The sequence below is a fragment of the Sabethes cyaneus genome, chromosome 1, assembly GCF_943734655.1.
Source record: "Sabethes cyaneus chromosome 1, idSabCyanKW18_F2, whole genome shotgun sequence".
In the NCBI taxonomy this organism is placed as follows: domain Eukaryota; kingdom Metazoa; phylum Arthropoda; class Insecta; order Diptera; family Culicidae; genus Sabethes; species Sabethes cyaneus.
The window spans coordinates 48502786-48526448 of record NC_071353.1 but is presented as its reverse complement, the minus strand read 5'-3'; the positions used below and the strand labels follow the sequence as shown (position 1 = coordinate 48526448).

Below are 23663 nucleotides of genomic sequence, written 5' to 3'. Positions count from 1 at the left end.
GCGGCCTTTAAAAAAGCCGTGTTGCTGACTTGTAATTTTGTGTTTTACTTGTTGAAAAATTTTTTCATTTATAATTGATTCAAATAGTTTAGGAATGCAAGAGATAATGGCAATTCCACGGTAGTTTCGGATGTCTGATTTTGTTCCTGATTTGAAGATAGGGACTAAATACGAAGATTTCCATATTTTCGGGAATTTTCCATTTTTCAGAGACATATTAAATAGGCGTTGTAATGGTGTAGCAAGTTCTTCGGCCAGGTTTTTGAGAAATATGGGTGCTATTCCGTCAGGCCCCGGCCCTTTTGACGCATTCAAGCCTTTGAGTGCTTCAAATACGTCAATTTCTGATAGTTGAGAGACAGATATGTCGTTAGAAAATTCGGGGATAAATGAGAAATATTCTTGGTCGCGGTCTTCTTCAGTAAATGTTGTATATACTTCTTGAAAGAAATTTGCGAAAAGGTTGCAGATTTCATTAGTATTATTTCCAATAAGCCCGTCAAGTTTCATTTGGGATGGGAAATTACTGCTTTTCAATTTAGTATTTACATAGTTAAAGAAATTTTTTGGGCATGATTTGACTTCATTTTCGACTTTACTATTATATTCTTCATACGCGATTTTAGTGGCCGAGTTGAGTTCTTCGCTAATATTGAGATAATTATTCAAGTTAATGGTATTGTTTTCATTTTTGAATTTTTTGTGTGCTTTTTGTTTTCTATTTTTAAGATTTTTTAGATGTGGGTTGAACCACACAGGCCATTTACTATGTTTACTTCGTCTTCTTCTTTTCATTGGTACAGTTTCGTGTAAAAGGCACTTCAAGAAAAGGATGAATTTTTCTGTTTCATAGTCGACATTTCCTTCAGTACAAAACACATGTTGCCATTCTGTTGTACATAGTCTACGCTTAATTTCTATAAAATTTGCTTTGTTATATTCCGGCACTTCTTCATATTCCAAGTCAGTAGGGTAAGAGCTATTGTGTGTGAAAATTGAGTATTCGATTGCTGTGTGAAATGCTTCATTCTTCCATAAGGGAGACAGTGAAGCATTTACAGCAAAGTCGTCTGTGCAGTTTGTAAAAAGTAAGTCCAAATAAATATTTTGACTATTTTTGACTGAATTTATTTGATGCAAGCCAAATTGTGAAATTTTGTCAAAAATGTAATGCAATGTTTCATTTTCGCCTACTACTGGAAGCAAAATGGATTCATTGTCAATGTCTACAATGAAGTCCACATTGCGCTGATTGAAGTCGCCGTAAATATGTAGTTTTACTTCGGGTTCCATATTTGAAATAATGTCTTCTACTGCTTCGAAAAATAGTTCATAAGACTGTTTATTAGCATGTTCGGGAGGAAAGTACACGGCTGAAAAAATGTGTACTTCGCCGTATATGGTTGCTTTGGCCCATATATTTTCAAATTCGATGTGCTTTCTAGTAATTATTTCTTCCGAAGTAAAGTCAGAGTTTATAGCTATGAGTACACCTCCTCCAGATTTTTTCTGACTTAAAGACAAATTACGGTCGTGCCGGAATACGTTAAATAGATTTCCAAAAATTTCTTCGCTTTTGACGCTTTCGTCCCAGCTACTTTCGGTTCCAAGAATGACTTTGAAAGAAGATGATATTACATTTTGATGAATTTCCTTCATTTTGGCTGGACTTTTCATGCGGTTGAAATTCTGGCAATACACAAGAATTTCAGCCGCATTCTGTTTTAGTGCAGAAGAAGTTTTTGGAAAATTATTACTACTTACATTTACGTTTACTAGCTCCAAAGAGCGCGTCGATAAAATTTCTTCTTCATTAGACTGGGCGTCGTCGTTTGGTGATTCAAATTCTTCCGTGTTGTGCGTCAATGGTAGAGAAAATTCGCGTTGTAAGATTTACGTGACGGTACAACGCTTGTCGAAAATTTATTGTTACTTTCGCGCAATTGCTGAAGGCGGTGAGTTCGTTCGCTTACTAAAAATTGTCTGTACGACTGCAAGTCAGCTTCTGCTTCCGGCGGTAAAAGTCCATATTCCTGGTAGACTTCTAGAAAGATGCGCTTTAGATGTTCGGGAGACGTCGGGAGTCCTTCGGATGCCAAAAGCATTCGAATGCTGGTTGATGTTAGTCCTTCTATACAGACTGACGGCTGCTGGTCTTTCATATATGCCAAGTACAGGCGGACGATTTTCATTATTTTTGGGTCGCGCAGTCTAGCTTTCAGAAAGCGTCCGTCGCCGTTTGTTGACTGCTGAGTGAGCCGGACTATAGGTGGACGTATAGGTGGAATTGGGGCGAGTCAATTTCGCCGTGTAACAGTTTTGCCACAAACAAAGCTTGTTGGATGTTCCGACGACGTTCTAAGGTATCTAGACCAAGCAAGCGACAGCGATCCGGATACGGAGGTAGATTTTCCGGGTCCCGCCAAGGCAAACTACGCAGTGCCAATCTTATGAACCTCCTCTGCACTCGTTCAATTCGAAGGTTCCAATAGAGTTGATGTGGGGTCCAAATTAGGCACGCATTTTCGAGAAGGGGACGAACTAAGGAGCAATACAGGGCCTTAAGGCAATGCGGATCTTTAAAATCTCGTCCAATTTTTGCAATAAATCCCAACTGGCGAGTCGCTTTTGAGATCATCGTTGTACGATGACGATCGAAAGTTAGTTTCGGATCGAGAATCACACCAAGGTCATTCACATGCTCAACCCTTTTTAGTATCTGGTCGTCAATTTTGTAGTCGAAAACTATAGGCGATTTGATTCGGTGAAACGTCATAATTTTGCATTTAGAAACGCTGATAGTCATGTTATTCACTTTGCACCAATTTACAAATGTGTCCAAGAGAAGTTGAAGGCGATAACAATCCTCGATGCAACGAATCGTCAAGTAGATTTTAAAATCATCAGCATAAACCAGTCTACATCCTCTTTCAAGGGCAGAGGCAGCATCGTTAAAGAATAGAATAAATAAAAGTGGTCCTAAGTTACTGCCCTGTGGGACACCAGATTGATTCGTAAACGGGGACGATACCTTCGAGCCAAGTTTCACTTGTAAAACTCTGTCGCACAAATACGAGCGTAACCATGTAACAAACTGTTGCGAAACACCCAGTCGTAATATTTTATCAAGCAATATGCGATGATTGATGCGATCGAAGGCAGCTTTTAAATCAGTATATATTACGTCTACTTGCACTTTGCGCTCCATTTCAGTAATGCAATTGGAAGTAAAGTCAAGTAGGTTCGTCGTCACAGAGCGGCCAGACACAAATCCATGTTGGTTAGAGGAAATGTAATGTTTAGTGCTACGAATTAAAGCATCGCTTACGATTATTTCAAGTAATTTGGACGCGGCGGATAAACTGGTAATACCACGGTAGTTCCTGACACTTCGGCGATCTCCACTTTTGAATACCGGGAACATGAACGAATGTTTCCAAATGTCCGGAAATTTTCCTTGTGCGAAAGATTTATTAAAGATGCAGCAGAGGGGTGCAGCTAAAGCTGCGGTGCACCGGCAAAAAACAACGGCAGGGATTCCATCAGGTCCAGCACAATACGATGATTTCAATTTTTTGGCGGCAGCGATGATCATGTCAGGATTGATCTCGAAGATATCAAAGTCGACACAATTGGCAGGAACCATTAACGCAGCGTCATCATCAGCCCCACTTGGTCCAGGATCACAAGTGAAAACAGACGAAAAGAACATAGCAAATAACTCACATGAACTGGATTCAGTGGACGATTCAGTTCCTTCAAGGTAGACTTCCGTAGGAATCGAAGAGCGTTTTCTTTTTGAATTTACAAATGTCCAAAATTTTTTCGGGTTTCTACGCAAGTCTGTTTGAACACTCAAAACATACGACTTATAAAGACTAGCATTTAAACGTCTGTAATCTTCACTAGCACGCTTAAAATCGTGTTTAGTATGAATAGTCCTCCACCGACGATGCTTACGCTGACATTTGTTGCGAACACGCTTCAAGCGACGCAGCAGATGTGTGCTCCACGCAGGAGAGGAAGCGGGTTTCACGAAAGGCAAATTCTGATTTAACCATAATCGGATAGTGTCACAAAATCGCATAGACATGGTGTCAACCGAGTCAGTTTCGTACAAGCTGGACCAATCAATATCCGAAAGATGTGCAGAAAAGGCATCGAAATCAATCTTGCGGTAATTCAACTCGCGTCTCACTGGTACAATACAATCTTGTGCGGCAACTTGTTGAGTGGCGGGGAGCGACATGATCAGGGGAGGGTGATGCAAGTCCGGTTGTGTTAAGGGTGCTACCGCCGTATCAACCATAATATTGGTATCACTAGTAAAAACTAAATCAAGCACACGTCCAAGTTGATTACGCTGAACATTAGCTTGATACAGGTTCAAAAAATCCATGCCGTCTATTAGTGCTGCATTCGCTGCCGAAAGCTGCGCTGAATCAATTGTTTTGGACAAAAGGTAGGAGTCAAAATGACTACTTGTCAAGCATAGCTACCAATACCCCCCCCCCTTCCTTTCCGCTCTTCCCCTCCTTCACCAAAAATTTTAATTTCTTTCCCCTACCGTCCCTTCATCAATTGTAGAACCATGGTTTCAAAAAAAAATATTAAAGGTACGCTTTCGTTCAAAATTTAACGGTTTTTGAGTGTCTTGGCGACTCTGTAAACTACAGTCTCTGTAGTAGTATCAAGTTCGTATGAAGGTTTCGCGATTGTCAAAATCTAAGGGGGGAGCTCCTTGTGCAATTGTGCGCACCCCCAACATCGACCATAGAGCAGTTCCACCGGATGCTGCATGCGTTGACCTAGGAACTCGTCGGGCGAAGGTCAGTTATAATTGGAGGAGATTTAAACGCCGAGACTGTGGAGTAGCAGATCTACTAATGTCAAAGGGTACAGTCTGTTGGAAGTCCTGGCTAAGCTAGAAGTTGCACAGTTCAACGAAGGTACCGTTAGCACTTTTCGTAAAGATGGTCGCACTTCTATCATCGACGTCACTGTGTCGGTAGCCCATGTTTGATGCTGAACTGGAGGGTCTGTGAAGGGTGTACCCACAGCGCTCACCAAGCGATTGCAAACCCCATCGGTCGGCGGAATCCGATGATAAAGCACAGAGTTCGAACTTGCAAGCGAAAGTGTAAGACGACGTCCTTGGACAGTGGAAGATAGATCCTGAATGCTCATGAGTTGACGGATACATTGGCGAGGGCTTGTGATGCTACCATGCCGAGAAAATTGAAACCGCGTAACACTCGGCGCGTAGCTAACTGCTGGAATAAGATACTTAACAACCTCCGCGCAGCCTGCCTCAGAGCCAGAAGACGGGTTCGGAGAGCTGCAGTACTGCAGTAGACCGTGAAGAGTGTAGCATGATTTTCAGATTGCTTAGGGCTGCGTTGAAACGGGACATAAAGCAAAGAAACGTAACTCTTACAAGAAGCTGTGCCGAGAAGCTGGCGCCAACCCTTGGAATTATGCGTACCGAATCGTAGTGGCTAAACTAAAAGGCCCTGCGACAATTGAGGAGATGTGTCCAAATAAGCTGAAGGTTATCGTGGAGGGACTTCTCCCCACGCACACTGCTACGATGTGGCCACCAACACCGTACGGTCCAGAAAAGACGGCCAGCACTGACGGTCTGCAAGTCTTCAACGATGAAATAGTGGCATTGGCAAGACAGCTAAAGAAGAAGAAGGCCCCTGGTTCAGATGGAATTCCCAACGCGGCTCTTAAGGCAGCAATACAAGCGTTCCCGGATATGGTAATGACTGTTCTACAGAAATACTTAGAATATGGTAGTTTTCCGGGCAGATGGAAGATCTAGAAGCTAGTGCTGTTGCCGAAGCCTGAAAAACCTTCGAGGGATCCGGCGTAATACAGGTCGATATCCCAAAAAACCATTTCTGTTGTATAATAGCTTACCAAACGCTTGTTTACTGGAAATTAGCTGTATAATGGTCGAATAAGCTACTATTCAAATAAAATGATTGTTGGGATGTCTGCAAAATACATGCAGAAGACTCCTGGAGAGGATAATCCTGAACAAAATTACGAGGCATTCAGAAGTTAAACATGGTATGCCAAATATGCAGTTTGGGTTCCGTAGAGGCAAGTCTACGGTGGACAAACCAGCCGAGAAGTAGTCCAAACATAACCGAAGAACGTTTTCGCATCGCTGTGACGATTGACGTAAAAAACAAGCTTCAACAGTGCCAGTTGGGAGGTCATCGCCGAGTCGCTACATAGATGGCACGTTCCGGGATATCTATGCAGAATTCTGAGGAGTTAGTTCAGGAATCGGATGCTTGTTTCCGAGACCACTAAGAGGCGTAAGACGACGAAGATTACGTCGGGAGTTCCACAACACCCCATTCTTGGCCCAACGATTAAGAACAGTATGTATAACAGTGTTCTGTCTTTGAGACTGTCCAGAGACGCAGTGATCGTCGGCTTTGTGGATGACACCCTGCTATCGGTAACAGGCGTGTCACCGGTGGAGTAATGTAGAAATGCTTGTGACAGAGGCGATTGGAACAATCGAGAACTGGACGCAGGGAGCAAAACTGCAAATTGCTCACCATAAAACGGAGGTTCTGCTGGTTTTCCTCTTCTGTTAAGTGCTCTTACTCTTGCGTCCAATATTTTGAACTACTGTGGTATGCCCCGTTTATTTCTTTTACTGTACGCTTCAAGCTTACCTATCACTTATTGAGGAAGTGATAGGCTGGTAGCTGGAGCGAGACAGATGCCAATCAGGCTTGGTTTATGAACCTTGTTTCCCTGAGCGGCGACGCAAACTAGATCTCCCTAGACTCTAGTAGGCTCTTTTTGAGCTACTGCAGTCTGCATCCTATTAGTGCTCCACAATGGATCTTTGAAGATAGCTGGTTTTGGAGTGACAACGGCTTTCTTTTGGCGCTAGTGTATATAGACGGTTTGATATAGGGTAAGGAACGAGTTAAGCAGTGTTACCTATTTTAATCAGTTGAACATAAATGAGCCGAAAATGCACTTTTTTATTCATATTTTCAAAATCTTTTGATAGGATCATCTTCACAAATCACTTAACCATACATTTGATTCACACAAACACAATTTACTGGGTTTCCGACAAGAAATATGATGAATTAAAAATTGTTGTCCAAAAACGTACATTTTTCAGCTGCTCTTCAGCAATCGCCACCTCGCTACTAACGAATTCATCAAATTTTCAGCACTGATTACAACCACTCTGAAAGTCAAGCACTCAATTGTCACATACCATATTATTCAGTCTCTTTTTTTCTATTATCTAAGGCTTTGTCACTAGTCGATAGTTTTATTATTTTCTAACAAAACTGAAAACAAATTCTGAATTGATGGAACCTGTTCACCAGTAGCAGCAGCTGCAGCACAACTGATGAACTATCGTGTTGCCAAGATACTGTTTCGGTTCTGGAAATAAGAATTTTAAGTTTGAAATTAACTGAAACCTCCTATGGTGAAAACGTGGTTCAATACTTTTAAGAGAAATGTATGTTCATAATTAATTTTTCTTTATTAAAAACAACACAAAAGACAGCTTTTTCAATAATTTTCGAAGATTTTCTCAGTGATTTAATGAAGCAACGATGTGTTTCAATGTTATTTGCTTTGACAACACTGTTCTAAAGTTAGATCGTGTGCACTTCTATGTTTGCCTCTTTTGTTCTCCCACCATCCTTATGAACAGCGAGTGAGACGTCAAACTCGCAGTTTCCCATAAGAACACCAGAGAATAAAAGAGACGACGAATACCGTTTGTCGAACGGTGCGGTGAGTGTATGCCCCGATAAACAATTTAGACAGATGGCATTTTACGCATATGCCGATACGCTATGCCGATTACGCATCAGATGCCGATTAGTAGGTCGCGGATAGGAACGCGAACTTACTGAATAGGGGGAAAAGTTCGAGGGATTTTTTAACGGGACGTAAAAAAATTCAGATTTCAGGATTGCTGAAAACAGCACCTTGCGGGTGAAAATGGGTTCGGTGTGTTCAAAATTAGTTCCACCGCCCCAACTTTTAAAGCGAAAAATCAAAAGTTTAGCTCAACAATAGTGTCTTCCAATGGTAACAGCTTGAAGAACTAAAGATAGCAAGCAGATTGGTATGCTGATATCCCCCACTTAGTCAACCCATCGCTTGTAATAAGGTAAACCAATCAGTGACCCGCTTAGACTGCTTAAAACTAGTTCTTTACCCTACATTAGCGCCAGAAACAAGTAGTTGTCACTTCAAACTCATTGATCCATTGCAGAGCAAGTGTTCCGAGGTTTCGCTCTCGGCATTACACGGCATTACAAATATCATCTTGAACAAAACCGAGATTCGGTTTGATATTGATATTTCCTAGGACAATGTCCTGTCTCAAGAAGCTTGCGGTAAACTTGCTGAGATCTCTCTTTTGAGACTCAGCAACTTTTGAGTAACCTTAATACTCGGCGTTATAATTTTTTTTTGATTGTTTGAGCGATGTACGGCCATCCAGTTGGCCATGGCTGTTCAGCTCACCCTTCAGCACACAGTCAGAGATTCGGCAGAGTGAATCTGGACCCGTGAACGGAGAGTTAGAGTCACATCTTCGACAACGACTCGGTATGTTGAGGATAGACGAGGAACAGAACTCCCTCTTCGTTTCTTTGTTTTTTCGGCAGAGAGAGGCTGCTCGGTAAGAAATGGTCCACTGCATCTGTGACTGGCTTAATGCAGCAAGGGCAGATTATTGTGGAGGGCGCCCAGGTACTCCACAGGCTTCTTTGCGACTGAGTATTTATAGAAGCCCCCATTCATCCCTCGGCACGGGTTGCGTCATACTTTGGATTACATAATAGCCATGGATAAAAGCTATTAACTAACGTCCTCCTTTCAGGGGCTAGGACACTCTGCTCTGGTTCTCAATAACTTCAAGTTCGTTCGAACATGCCTCTACACAGGCCCGTCATTTGCAGGCAGAGTTTCCTACTGGTTAGCAACTAGTCATCGCCGTCGGGGAGCACATGCTGTCGGGGAGCACGGGGAGCGTGCTATCAAGCATCTGGGAGTAATGATAGACGACCGGTTGAACCTTAACTGCTACGTCGACTACGTTTCTGAGAAGCCGTCGAAGGCTACCATTGCGGTAGCCATAGTCGATACTGCGGTATGGAGGTACAGCCTGTATCGCTATGCTATGATCCAAGCGGAATCGTGCGAAGCTGTATAGTACGTTCTGACTTATGGGTGTAAGAATCGCCAGTGCGTATACAACTAATCCCCATCATGCTTGTGGAAGACAACGACTGCTACGGATAAAGAAACACCAGAGAAATCCGGAAGTTGGTGAGGGAAGAACCGCAGGTCAAATGGCCGCAAGAGTGGGATATGGAAAAGTCTAGTTGACTCTTGACCCAATTTCTTTCAGGTCACGCAACGTCAGTCTGCACGGAATGCAGAGCGACGGTGGAAACCCCACAGTACGTAGTCTTCGAATGTCCTCTACTTGCCGCGGTGCGAAGGGAGATGCCTCCCCTGACTGTGGAGAACATAGTGGGCGAAATGTGTCCGGAGGAGAGCGTATAGAATACCGTCTACGGCGTAGTAGCACAGATTATATTGCAACTGCAACGAAAGTGAAGAAATGATGATTGAACTATCAACCCCGGTTAGATCGTCTTGACAGACACTTCGAAGGCAAGGTGACGAGCGTGACAGAGCAGACCAAGCTTGGAATGAAATTCTGCGAGAGTAGCCATAGCAGGATGGATGTTATGTTGGCCGTCATCTCTGAATCGGTCCACGTCTCGAAAGATGTACGGAGCAGTGTACAGACACAGTCATCCCTAGAGTAATATTTAACGGTAGTTGCGGGGAGGTTATGATCAGGCGGCCTGCGTGGGTTACTGGGTTAGAGTACCACACTGTATCGTGTGATATAAACATACACTCAAAATAATCCACACGTCCTATCCACGTGAAAAATCACGTAAATTTCTCTACAGGGAGTTACGTGACTTTCAGCTGATTGTTATTGGAAAAAATAATAACATCTATCGCGTTAGTATGCGTGCGAACTAGCTGAAAATCACGTAAATATTGCAGGAAAAGCTGGATGGAAAATATTCACATAACTTTTCCTATAATTTCGACGTGAAATTTATTTTGAGTGTACTTCATTAGTGTGCTGCGTGTGAGCGTTTCGACACGAAAAAAACACAAACACACACAAGCGCGTGCGGAAACTCTGTATGCGGAAAAAACTAGGTGAAAATTTGTAATGTTTTGGAATGGAATGAAGGTTAAGTGCGAAAAGATTTCGAATAAAATTTGTATTATATTTGACGACTGAAACACAAAAAGCATGATAAATGAAACAAATATGCAAATAACAGTCAGTACTGTACGGACTATTTTTTGACATATTGTATTTTCCAATGATCAAAAATTCTTTCTCCTCTCAAGGCAGGCACACTAATTGCAATAATTATCTTACGAAGAACAACTCTGTGACAAAGTTGCTTCTGGATGTCAACAAGGAGATTGGTCATGATAAACCGCTCGTTGTCAGTTCCGACAACAGATCAAAAGTTGTTTTAATACATCAGAAATAGCAAACCGGTAGAACAAGAAGTGAAATTACAAAATAACCTTGTTGGGCCGTTCACTCTGACAATCGCAGATTTGGACGAAAACTCCACCGCTCGGTTAATGGATGTATACCAAGTGCAGCAAAACATAGCTGCCGCATAATACTTTTAAAGTAATCGATGCAGTACTTTCACGATGAATGTACATTGTTATTATTACCGAAGGTTGATTAAGGTACTACGTGTGAGAAAACCAGCATAATGAGCCAGTTAACGAAAAAAATATGCTTAACGCATTCATTCAGCAAAAACGAACCCCGATTCAGTTGGTCACCTTGGCGGCATTCGGTCGGTCATTCATCGTTGCTGCCGGGTTAGATAATCGTCGGATGGCTACGCCCGGTGTGCGGTAAGGGTGCGAACGATTCAACAAGTCAATCGAAGTGATCCTTAGGGTGCAGACGGAACTGGTTTTGGAACTAGGCCCGAAAACAAGCAGGCCACCGCCGGTGATGGTTGTGGGTTTTTTTTTCTTATATCGAATGAGAAATAATGTTACGTATAGGCTGTGTAAGGCCGTTTATTGTTAATGGCGGTCGAAAAAGTAGAACAACGACCGAATTTCTTCGCAAGTTCCAGATGAAGTTGCGTGTAGTATAATGTAACCGCCGACGATTTGCTCGGTTCGAATAATGACGGGATATCATGCTTGACAGAAATTATTTTTGCTCACTAGTTTTGATGATATAATATAAAAATTTGTAAATATAAATGAGTAAATTTGAATTCAGTAATCACTGAAAAATTAATTCAATGGACTTTCTCGGTGAATCATTCAAATCTATGTTAAGTTTTTCATCTGCGCTGTCACACCCCGTTAATTGCAGACAACAACTTCCCAGCGTTCTGTAGGATGCAATCAAACTGTATCCATAAAAATTATTAGTGATTGGTAGAACGCAAGTCTATTCAAAAGATTGAAAAGATTCTGTGAGAGTCAACGTACGTATTTGGTTTCAGAAGAATAATTTTCTTTTTTACCAAAAAATGCTTCAAGCAAAAAAAAATTGCACACAATAATAACATGTAGGGTAACGTATATGTTATTGGCCACTTCCATTTGATTTTGCCGTAGGTAGCCAATAACATATACTGCGCTACGCCATGACCAAAACATGTGCGATACCCTACTATATACTTAAGTAAAATGCTTGTTGAATGATAGCCTGTAAAGCATCCCATATCAAAATTGTCTCAAGAACCCGAATTATTTCGTAAAACCCCTCATAAACTTATTTCATTGATCGAAGAAAAACCTCTATTGACGAAAAAATAATAAAGAAAGCTTGGCTCAATTTTAATTTCGAATTCACATTTTCCTCAAACACTTCAGCACATAACGGAGTGGATCATTTAAATAAACGAAAGATTGACACTGATTCCACTGCACTTTTTTTTTCGCTACCGGAATCGACCAACTTCATTTGACGGGTCCTGAACGCAAAAGGACTTCATTAATGTGCAGCCCGAATGCAGCGCGTTCGAAATTCTCAGTGCATTTTTTCGCTCATTGTTAAATAATGCACCCGGCGTGCCACAAGTGTATAATTTTGTTTATTTGGAACGGCTTGTTAATTTAGCCGGTTGTTATTCTGTGCAATAAACTCACATGTGAAAATCGGCACCGGGCACCCCGGCGCGGCGCGTGGTGATAGTAACCGGCAGAGTGAAACAGACTATCCGCTGTGTCTGTGGGTCACTCTCTTTCTTTCTCTCTCTCTTGGCTCGAAGCGATTTTTTTTAATTGATGCCTCAGTTGTTGCATCGAAATTGAAACAAATTGTATAAATATGTTGATCGGGTTGCAGACACCCGCCTAGACCAAACGTGCGCCACCATGGAATGTTGTTTGTTAGTTGTTACTGAAACGCTTTTTTGTGCGAAGTGCTTAATTGGCTATGCTTCTTAACTATATCTAGTCACTGTTTTGTTTGAGTATTAAACTAAATAGTAATAAGTCACGGCTCCACTCATCGTCATGGCCTTACATGGTGAGGTCATTCTAATGATTATATACTTTTCTTTTGCAAAACAAAATATTTTTTACAGGCTCTCTGTTCATAACCAAATAAAATGATTATAAATTAGTCTATTTTCTAATTGCAATCACTAACTTGTCCCACTAATAGAAGCTACAAGACGTAACCAAAATACGTGTAGGGTAAATAACACTAAAACTCTAGAAATTGGTCGACAAACACGAATTTGATCCGAGGCTAGGAGGGCCGAGTCACATACACTCTAATCTTTTTTACACAGTATATTTTTACGGTTTTTGAATTACGCGGTTTTTTATGAGGAATTTTGAAATAACACGGTTTATTTTTAGCTATGATGATTTTGGAATTACGCGATTTTTTACAACATTTTTCGAATTAACGAGGATTTTTCAGCGATTTTTTAATTCCAGTGATTTTTTCAACGACTTTCAGATTTTCCGGTGATTTTTTAATTAAGGCTTGTTCGCGACAAAATTTGGACACCCCTAAACACATACAGCTTCGGAAATACATTAACAATGAGTGAAATATTTTGCAGAGTGGTAGACGTATGTCTGTTCTTTCTGATATAACACTTATTTATATTACAAGCGCTCAGCGTGGCGTCGAAAGAAGAGCAAGTGCGAAAAACAATTGTGTGCGGTCGCAATGAAAATCTGGATCTCTCGTTAAGAAAACTTGCCAAGAAGCATGGATTTCCTCCAAGCACTGTTCACAGTATTTTAAAATCGTTCGATACTACGCAGCTAAATTGGTTGCCTTTTGGTTGGTCTGCACTGACCCTCATGGCAAGGTAAACTCCAAAGTTCGCCAAGTTTTCATGCAGACCAAATAAGTAATGTTAATTTGTTTGATAATTATTAACGATACACACATAAATGATATAAAATTGTTTCATAGATTAAACTTCTAGCCAATTTGTTTTATTACAAAATTGAGGTGTCCAGATTTTGTCGCGAACAAGCCTTACGTGGGTTTTTTATGCCGATAGTTGCACAGCCGCGGTTTTACCTTTGTTATACTATAACAAAGGCTTAGGAATTGGTCGAGAAACACGAAATTGATCCAAGGCCGGACGGCTGAGTCACATATACCAATCGATAGGGTTCGATGAACTGAGCAATGGCTTCGCATGTGTATGTATGTATGTGTGTTTGTGCGTGATACTACATTTTCTATCGCCGAGGAATAGGAGATGGCTGAGCCGATTCATCCGCTATTATTCACCCTACTTTTGTTTGAAAGGTATTACAGCCTAGGATATCACTATTCATGAATTAGTTCGTGGTCCAACATTTCGTTCAAAAGTTCTAAGCAAAAATGTGAAAACTACGTGACACGATTTTGTCCGGAACCACGCAATCGATTTCAATAATTTTACCAAATGAAAGCTGATACTTTCATAAAGTATTTTAGGAAGTTTTATTGAAAATAAACAAGTAGTTTAAAAGTTATTTTGTACTTTCATATGAGGGAGTAAATGTGTGTTTGTGAAGAACGAACATTGGAAGAACCTGGAAAAATGATATGCAAATTGTGAAAAATAATTGACTGTCCAGGTGGGACTTGAACCCGCAACTCTCACTCAAGTCCCACCTGGACAGTCAATTATTTTTCACAGTTTGTATATATTTTTTCCCAGTTCTTCCAATGTTTGTTCCTTACAAAAACATTTTTGCTCCCTCATATAAAAGTACAAAATAACATGACCTGTATAAATCGATAAAAATGGTAAAAGTTGTTTAAAAGTAATACTTAAAACCATGTGTTGACAAGGTACAAAGGATCGCACGTTTCTCAGAGATGGACAACCCGATTTATGCGCTGTTAGTGTCATTCGAAAGGAAATATAGCCTCATAGATCACAATTAAATTGTTTTTTGATTAGATGTGTAATTGGAAAGTGATGAGCAATCGTGTACAACACATTAAAATTTACAATAATTTATAACAATTTTAACCAAGATAATTGGTCTAGTTTCAATTATTTTAGCGTGGAAGTGGAAAGTTTTAACACTATGAATATAACTGAGAAATTTCATTAGAATAGATATCAAAGTCGATAACGGTCGAGTACTCTCTCTCTCTTTCTCTCTCTTTCTCTCTCTCTCTCTCTCTCTCTCCCCTCCCCCTCGCAAGGTAGTACTTCGTGGGGAGGCTGTGTCATCGCAGTACTTCGTATAGCTGTCGAGACGTGTACCGATCCACAAATGACGTCCAACATAAGTTATAAAGGTTATAAAGGACGTTAAGTTATAAAGGATAAAGTTATAAAGGACGAGGCAGTGAGAATAGATGTTCAACGCGTAGTAAATGACTGAAGCATAGTAAGTCGAAACGTCCGCTGAAAACATTTTAGTTCTTATTTCTCACCGAAAAAGTCAACAAGAGTAATACATACATCTTGGCTTCTGTTCCCTCACAGTTACCCTCGCAGCGCTTCTCAATAAACTCATGGTCATGGTCCATGACTAGATTGCATATTGACTAGATTTTAGAGGTTGGAGAAAATCTGTAGGATACGGCAATAGTAATGACGGAAATACAGCTCGAAGATCTTATGCTAATCCTGGTATTAATTCTGAAATCACGGGTATAGATATGATATTAATTTAAATGTTGAGAAATTTTCTCAAAGCAAGTCCTTGAACACATTATTTCAGAAAAATTCGAAACTTATTGTTTGTATACCAAAAACCTTCATGTCAGGGTATACTCCTCATATAATACGTCCACTGCAATGCAAAGAATTTGAATTCGCGGTCATAAATGAATCTAAACAACTATATTGCTGATAGGACGAATGACAGAAGAAGCACAACAATAAGTTTTTTTTTGTTTAATTATAGTTACTTTAACAACTCGGGTCATTCGCGCCTTCTGCGGGGTTGGGAATTGAGCCCAGGTCCTCGGTGTAAGAGGCGTGACTATACCGGTATTGACCCTCACGAAAATAAGGTTATTGCCTTATGCTAAAAATAGTGATAAAAATACTAGACAATATTTTACATGCAAACATGAGTGTAAGAATACAAATCGTGATAGAATCATTCGTCTTCTTATTTCTCCGGATAAAGTTTATAGCTTCTTCGAAAGGAAAAAATGTAATTAGAAAAATCTTCCTGAGAACGCTATACATATTACTATTGAAGACGAAATGTGAAACGAGTGATTCTGCGGAAGGAGAAGAAGACCAAGAAGAAGAAGAAGATGAAGAAGAAGAAGAAGAAGAAGAGGAGGAAGAAGAAGAAGAAGAAGAAGAAGAAGAAGGAGATAAAGAAGATTAAGAAAGCTAATAAGGGAAAAAGTTTTGATTTTTGATCAATATTAATTTATACCTATGTGATTTTGTGTTGATTTTTAAAACTCATACTTGCTTTGTATTGTTTTATAAAATGTTTTATCAAATAAAAATGCATCTGCAATAGTTTTCCAAATGACTCTCTTTTCTTATACGTCATTATACTTAAAAAATATTTGAAAAATAGTTGAAAATTCTCCCAAACACAAAAAATATACGTTCTAATGTAAAATAGAACTGAAATTCGGGCACAGCACCCAAAAATTACTTAAGAACCACATATTATCCTTGATTTGAAGAGATTTTTTGGCTTGGCCAGTATTTGTATTGAGTCGCCCCACTGTGCATTATGCTCTCCAAGGCCAGGGCTGGTATCTCGCTTCGCACCGCGGCAAATCTTAGATATTCGAAAACCACATGCTTCAGCGTTTTTCCTACTTCTTCGCATTCTGGACAGACAGGTGTGGCTGCGTGTCCGAATCGACGCAGGTATTGCCTGATGCAACCGTGCTCTGGCAGATACTGCGTTAGAAAAAAGTTACCTTTCCCGTGTTGCCTGTTTAGACAGGTCAACAACACCGGTATGAGCCTGTGCGTCCATCTACCGTTTATTGCTGCATCCCATTCCTGTTGCCATTTGGCTAAGTACTCCACTGGAGCTAGCTTCCGAACTCCTCCAGTTTCCCTTCCCGTGATGGCACTCCTTATCCTCCTCGAGAGTGATGCTGATAGGAATCATCTCGGGAATAACGCATACTGCCTCGAATGATACCGTGCTGTATGCACTCGCGACTCGCATGGCCATGGAATATGCTGTCCAGCTTCGTTAAATTTCGTTTGCTTTTCAACGCTACAATCCGTGCCGGACCTTCGTATCTGAGGATCGATAAGAAAACATTAGCCAAAAGACGACCCTTATGACTCAGATACGAGGGTCCGGCATGGATTGTAGCATTGAAAAGCAAACGAAATTTAACGAAGCTGAACAGCATATTCCATGGCAGGCGAGTCGCGAGGGCTTCGACCGATCCTTTTTTCTACCGCAGTCACACCAACGCATTCAAGTTCATACCGTCCGTTTAGTGGTAGAATACGAACGCTATGCATAACACAACTGGCAGTTTGCTCAGTCAAACGCCGATTGCACACAGTAGAACCAACGCGTTCTAGAGCTTTTTAACATTTTCGTTTCGATCAAGTTGCCTTTACCGTTTGGAGCAGCGAATGACTGCAAAACAGTCAAATGACTGGCAATCACCACACTAACGAAAAGGAACCGCACAATCGTATGATTCAATACTACAAAAAAAAACACTACATGTGCATGGAAGAAGTCGGTCGGACTCCGTCCAATACAAACGAATATTTTGCTTGCGTCGGACCGACGTCTGGCTGACAAACTGTTACTGTGAGCAGCCGATTTGGAGATAAAAAGAGAAATGAAAAAAATACGTCACCGTATGCTTCCAGTCAGTTTGCAGTTTATATTCTCAAAGCGCAAAGCAAAACGGGAGATCGACTGCTTGCTTTTGCTGAGATGCCGCATAAATTGTAAGACGGCAGCAGCGCAAGCGGCAGATTGACTGGATTTAAAAAACAGTCAAATGATCGTTCAAAAAGCGGAGTTTGAATACGAAAAGTTCGCATTCACGGCAGTCACATTCAACTTGCGATCCCTTTTCAAGCCCTGCTACTGCTATTCTCCTCTCCACCTTGTTTTTTCGGCAGAGAGAACATGCACGGTAAGAAATCGTCCACTGCATCAGTGACCGGCTTGATGCAGCAAGGGCAAATTACTGGGGAGGGCGCCCTGGTACATCACAGGCTCCGTTGCGGCGAGAGAATTTATAGAAACCCCTCCAGCATTCATCCCTCGGCACGGGTCGCTTCACACCTTGGATTAGGGGTTTATCCATTCAAGTTTTTACATAATAGCCATGGATAACAGCTATTACAAACATCTCCTTTAGGGGCTTTGGACCCTGTGCTTTGGTTCTTGGTAGTCAAGAAGAACCGTCCTGCAGGCGGAGAGTTTACACTTCAGCCTTCGCATGAGTGCCCCTTCTCTGTCCGCATACGACCCTAGTTTCCTTAGGTCATTCGTGACTTCTGCGGGGTTGGGATTTGAACCCGGGTCCATTTAAGTCCGATTTCAAATCTAATCTTATGTCCCATTTTAGGTCGAATCCGAGTCTAATTTAATTCCAATTTCACCTCCGATTTGAAATCCCAGTTTAAGTGCAATTCAATGTCCAATTTAAAGTCTAATTTCAAGGACAATTTAAAGTCCATTGAGGTCCAATTTCAATGTCCCATTTGTAGTCTAATTAAATTTCAATTTTACCATTGCATTTGAGTCCAATTTCAAGTACAATTTCAAGTCCCAAAAAACAAAACCTTGGACCGTCTTTAAGATATTACCCTTCTTTATCGACAGACTTCGCAGCCGACTGGTAGAGTACAGGACAATTACGGGGCTAGTGCAACTACCCTACTGACTCTAGGTGCACCGCCCAGCCGAGATTCGACCATACGACCAACTTGGAGTGTCAATTTTAAGTCTGGTTTAATTCCAATTTAAACTTCGATTTGAAGTTCAATATCAAGACTAATTTGAAGTGCCCAATTTCAAATACAATTTGAAGTGTCATTTAATGCCCCGCTTTAAAGCCAATTCAAAGTCGAATTCAATTCTAATTTTACCCACGATGTCAAGTCCAATGTGGTTTGTACAATTTAATGTCTTATTTGAAGTCCACTTTCAAGTCTAATTTAGATCTATTTATATCTATTTATATCTATCTATCATACCTCCGATTTAAAATAGTCCAAGTAGAAGTGGATTTGAATGTCCTATTTCAAATCAAATTTAAGTTTAATTTGAAGTCTGCTTTCACGAACAAAATATCAAACCCATTGTGAGTTCAACATGTTGATTAATTTAATTCCAATTTATGTTCAACTAAAAGTTCAATTACAGGTCTATTTAACTTCCAATTCAGGTCCTGTTTGAGTGCAACTTTCAGTTCAGTTTTACGTCCAACTGCAAATAAAACACATCACGTCCAAGTTCAAGTCCGAATTTAAATTTAAATTTGAATGTTAATCTAATATCTATTCTAAAGTTAGAATTTAAGTTTGATTTCGAATCCAATTTAAATTTCACAGGTACGTCACAGTTGCAACACACGCCCCGTCTTCCGCATGAAGTTTTATGTAAAAAATTCTTAATGTAATTCTTCTAAAACTTCGGCAGTTTTAATCTAATCGTCCGAAATTTTAGCGATGAATTAATCATTTGCGCATCACCATCCTACGATTACTTGATAATTTTCGTTCCAAAACATGCTTTTGAAACACGTGATATTTATCATCACACTTTTTTCATTATTGCACCAATAGGATGTGCCATTAAATTTAAACGTTGAACCATGAGCTATCGCTTGTTTCTATCCGGCTAGTGAATAATAGTGGGTGGAATTCAACACTATGGCTAATCGCTCTTATGAAGGAAGGTTATACAAAGGTTAAATCCATCATGTCCAACCAAGAAGCATCATAAAGATTTAATCACGTTTGTTGTAATATCTTGAATTCAAACCACTAATTTATATCACGTTGGCTTGAGTTCTGTCACTCGGAATATACGGTTAATAAAAAACGACTGTCACAGATAAGCATTTATTTATTTTTGGTTTCAAAGTTTCATCATTTATTTTATGGATAGAATCAATAAACTCGATGCTGCTTTTCTTAGCGAATTGGCAAGAATATTGGCAAGAATTGTTGATTCTCCGTGCACGTGACAACTTAAAATGTATTTGAGCAGGGGATGATTTTATCGGTTAAATTACGAATTAAACATCCCGGAATCGTTGTAAATTGCTCTTTCTCAGCATGCTATAAAACAAATCGTTTTTCTCGCTACTTTTCTATGACTCTAGCATAATGGTCTAGTTTACTGTAAAAACATGGGATTTTGTTACAGCCCTGATACTGATGGTATCCGGAGTGGTACTCCATAATAAATGACTGACATATAGTGCAGTTGCGGACCTAATGAGAGACATAAAAAATACTCAGATTATCCAATCGAAAGTCGATGGAAAGTGTTTCAATTGGATCCCATTTCGCTGAAATTGTCTAACATAAACAATACGAAACACTTACATAAGCTAAAGTGATGCTTTTAGTAAACAGTGGAAGCTAACTGTATAATTTCATGCAGGGAATGATATTTTGTTACAAACATGTAATTTTTCCTTTTGACAACATTTATGTTCTTTTTTTCAATTTCTTACAAAGATAAATAATAAGCAATTACTTCTACAAAAAAATTAGTGAACAGAACCATAATTTACAGTCAAATGTCGTTTAGGGCTTTCAACTACTGTTATAAGGTTTCCAGGCCGGGCATGCAACGAACGATTGTGCCTCCTCCAGTTGCATGCCACTGTGGGCATGCCGAAAACCGAAATACTGGCCAACCAACGTACCAAAACTTACCTGCTGCTTAGGAATTCATGCATGATTTCGGCCGCTCGAATAGGGTCAATCAGCTATGGAAACGATTCACGATCTATCGTTCTGCTGTTGTAATCATATAGTTACAATGGTTGCCATTGGCCGCCCCACGTAAATTACGTCTGGCAAGAAATATTCGCTATCGGAGAAACTTTCTGGTGGCGTAACAGGATGCGATGCCGTTAAAATAATCATTATTTCCAGTACTCCAGGGAACACTTCAAACGGGCATCGAACGCCGTAACAATAAAAATGCAACGGCAAAGTATTCTCATTCCGGGGCCTGTGCAAGTACCTGCCTAGAGTCGGTGTACACACTTTTATGCAAACCACGTAGCAGTACAGCAACCGTTGTTGGTTGTTGTCGCCGGTTGGCATTTCAGTTTTCGGAGGGATTACACTCCGGTCTGGGTGCGGTGGAACGGGTTTGTGGGCACATACGCCGCACGTACTATCCGTCAATGCGAGAGAGTCAAAGCGTCTCATCAAATGCACAAAATTCCCCGCTCGCTTGTCCGTTTCGCCACAAGCCCTCACACGTATTCCCAGAGGTTCACCAGAAACTTCCAACCCACTGTTTACCACCCTCCCTTTGAAGCAAAGGCCGCTATAACGCTTGCAAAGCCCACAATGTCGACTCGACGACGCGTCCAATTGAGAATTCAAATCATTGAATGCTGGTCGTCCGTGTACACTGACTGACTTATCTGATCACATTTCACTCAAAATAAAAGTTATACTAGGCGCTTTTATGTCTCATTTTTTGCCGAATTGAAGCGGATGAAAGGGCCTGCGCGATGTGGAAAGAAAAAAAAGTGACGTTGAAAGAAAAAAAAGTGACGTTCTCGTAAAGAGCACGCCTGTGAAATACCAATTCCTGCTGAGTAATGTGTCAGTTCATTCCTACAGGCGGCTTTCCGGAGAACGACAAGATGCCAGCCGGTGACCATAAATCACAGCAATATTTATGCACTAACAGACGTCATAATCGATTAACTTGTTCTTGTACAGTTTCCAACAGAGCCGACACTTTTTCTTTTTTTTATCACTTTTTTTATGTTTCATATAAAAGTCTTTCGTGGACACCAATGAGTGGTGTCGAAGTACTTTTAGGCAGTGTTTTATTTCCTTATTTAAATTTTAACTGATACTATACACTCTCATTCACAGGGCTATGAAAGTTTCATTTTTATCATTGTTCCTCTTCCTTCACCAGAAGTGAAGTGTGAAATTCCTGAAAAACAAAGTCACACATCACTATTTTACTTCAAATATTAAGCAAATGTCTAAATTCATACGTGTGTTCTTTAATACTAAAACTCGATCGTCTCGTATAACATCTATCGTATCGTGCGAGCAAAAGTTCACATGCAGTTTTACGTATCTCTATGTACCTTTCGTTTAATTCATATGGTACGCATCAGCCTGTGTTCTGTGTCAATTCACCTACCGTAACGCACAGTTGCTTCTGTAAACCATTATCCTCACGATACATTCTTGAAACTGAACGTTGTACTCCGTAATAATAAATGTTGTATTTCAGCTATAGCTAAGATTTCAGCCTTCTCAGGTAGTAGTAGTAGTAGTAGTAGTAGTAGTAGTAGTAGTAGTAGTAGTAGTAGTAGTAGTAGTAGTAGTAGTAGTAGTAGTAGTAGTAGTAGTAGTAGTAGTAGTAGTAGTAGTAGTAGTAGTAGTAGTAGTAGTAGTAGTAGTAGTAGTAGTAGTAGTAGTAGTAGTAGTAGTAGTAGTAGTAGTAGTAGTAGTAGTAGTAGTAGTAGTAGTAGTAGTAGTAGTAGTAGTAGTAGTAGTAGTAGTAGTAGTAGTAGTAGTAGTAGTAGTAGTAGTAGTAGTAGTAGTAGTAGTAGTAGTAGTAGTAGTAGTAGTAGTAGTAGTAGTAGTAGTAGTAGTAGTAGTAGTAGTAGTAGTAGTAGTAGTAGTAGTAGTAGTAGTAGTAGTAGTAGTAGTAGTAGTAGTAGTAGTAGTAGTAGTAGTAGTAGTAGTAGTAGTAGTAGTAGTAGTAGTAGTAGTAGTAGTAGTAGTAGTAGTAGTAGTAGTAGTAGTAGTAGTAGTAGTAGTAGTAGTAGTAGTAGTAGTAGTAGTAGTAGTAGTAGTAGTAGTAGTAGTAGTAGTAGTAGTAGTAGTAGTAGTAGTAGTAGTAGTAGTAGTAGTAGTAGTAGTAGTAGTAGTAGTAGTAGTAGTAGTAGTAGTAGTAGTAGTAGTAGTAGTAGTAGTAGTAGTAGTAGTAGTAGTAGTAGTAGTAGTAGTAGTAGTAGTAGTAGTAGTAGTAGTAGTAGTAGTAGTAGTAGTAGTAGTAGTAGTAGTAGTAGTAGTAGTAGTAGTAGTAGTAGTAGTAGTAGTAGTAGTAGTAGTAGTAGTAGTAGTAGTAGTAGTAGTAGTAGTAGTAGTAGTAGTAGTAGTAGTAGTAGTAGTAGTAGTAGTAGTAGTAGTAGTAGTAGTAGTAGTAGTAGTAGTAGTAGTAGTAGTAGTAGTAGTAGTAGTAGTAGTAGTAGTAGTAGTAGTAGTAGTAGTAGTAGTAGTAGTAGTAGTAGTAGTAGTAGTAGTAGTAGTAGTAGTAGTAGTAGTAGTAGTAGTAGTAGTAGTAGTAGTAGTAGTAGTAGTAGTAGTAGTAGTAGTAGTAGTAGTAGTAGTAGTAGTAGTAGTAGTAGTAGTAGTAGTAGTAGTAGTAGTAGTAGTAGTAGTAGTAGTAGTAGTAGTAGTAGTAGTAGTAGTAGTAGTAGTAGTAGTAGTAGTAGTAGTAGTAGTAGTAGTAGTAGTAGTAGTAGTAGAGGAAAGCCACCATCATTTCAAGGACTTGCCAATGTATGTGGGTAGAATTACAGTAGATCCAAATTTGATTATCAAATGAATTTCACACTAATGCTGTTACAGAAGGACCAAAAGGGATTGGGCGGACCCACAAGCAGAGGCACTTGTGCGCATTCCGGGGTTATAAGAGTCGCCTTCCAGTATTAGGATCCTTCCATGTAATAATCAATTTCGCTGTACCAACTTTAACCCAGGTGATGATTTGTCTGTTTTGAATTGAGAAGTGCCATATTTGCTTCAGACCTTAAGGATTCAGGTTGGCAATCTACTCCATCATCCAGCCTTCCACATTTATGATATCAATAATAATACTGTTAATAATATGATATTAAGATGAAATGTGGTATATATGGTAAAAATAGA

General features: G+C 40.0%; 1 protein-coding gene across 1 annotated transcript; it reads left to right on the top strand.

The window, feature by feature from the left end:
* Positions 1-5530: 5530 nt before the first annotated feature.
* Positions 5531-23072, top strand: LOC128745652 (uncharacterized protein DDB_G0271670-like; the record flags this gene model as incomplete). The annotated part of the gene is made up of 4 exons (XM_053842729.1): positions 5531-5764; positions 8897-9174; positions 9428-9579; positions 22018-23072. Coding segments are annotated over exons 1-4 (1719 nt in total), but the record flags the coding sequence as incomplete, so codon positions are not given.
* Positions 23073-23663: the final 591 nt, after the last annotated feature.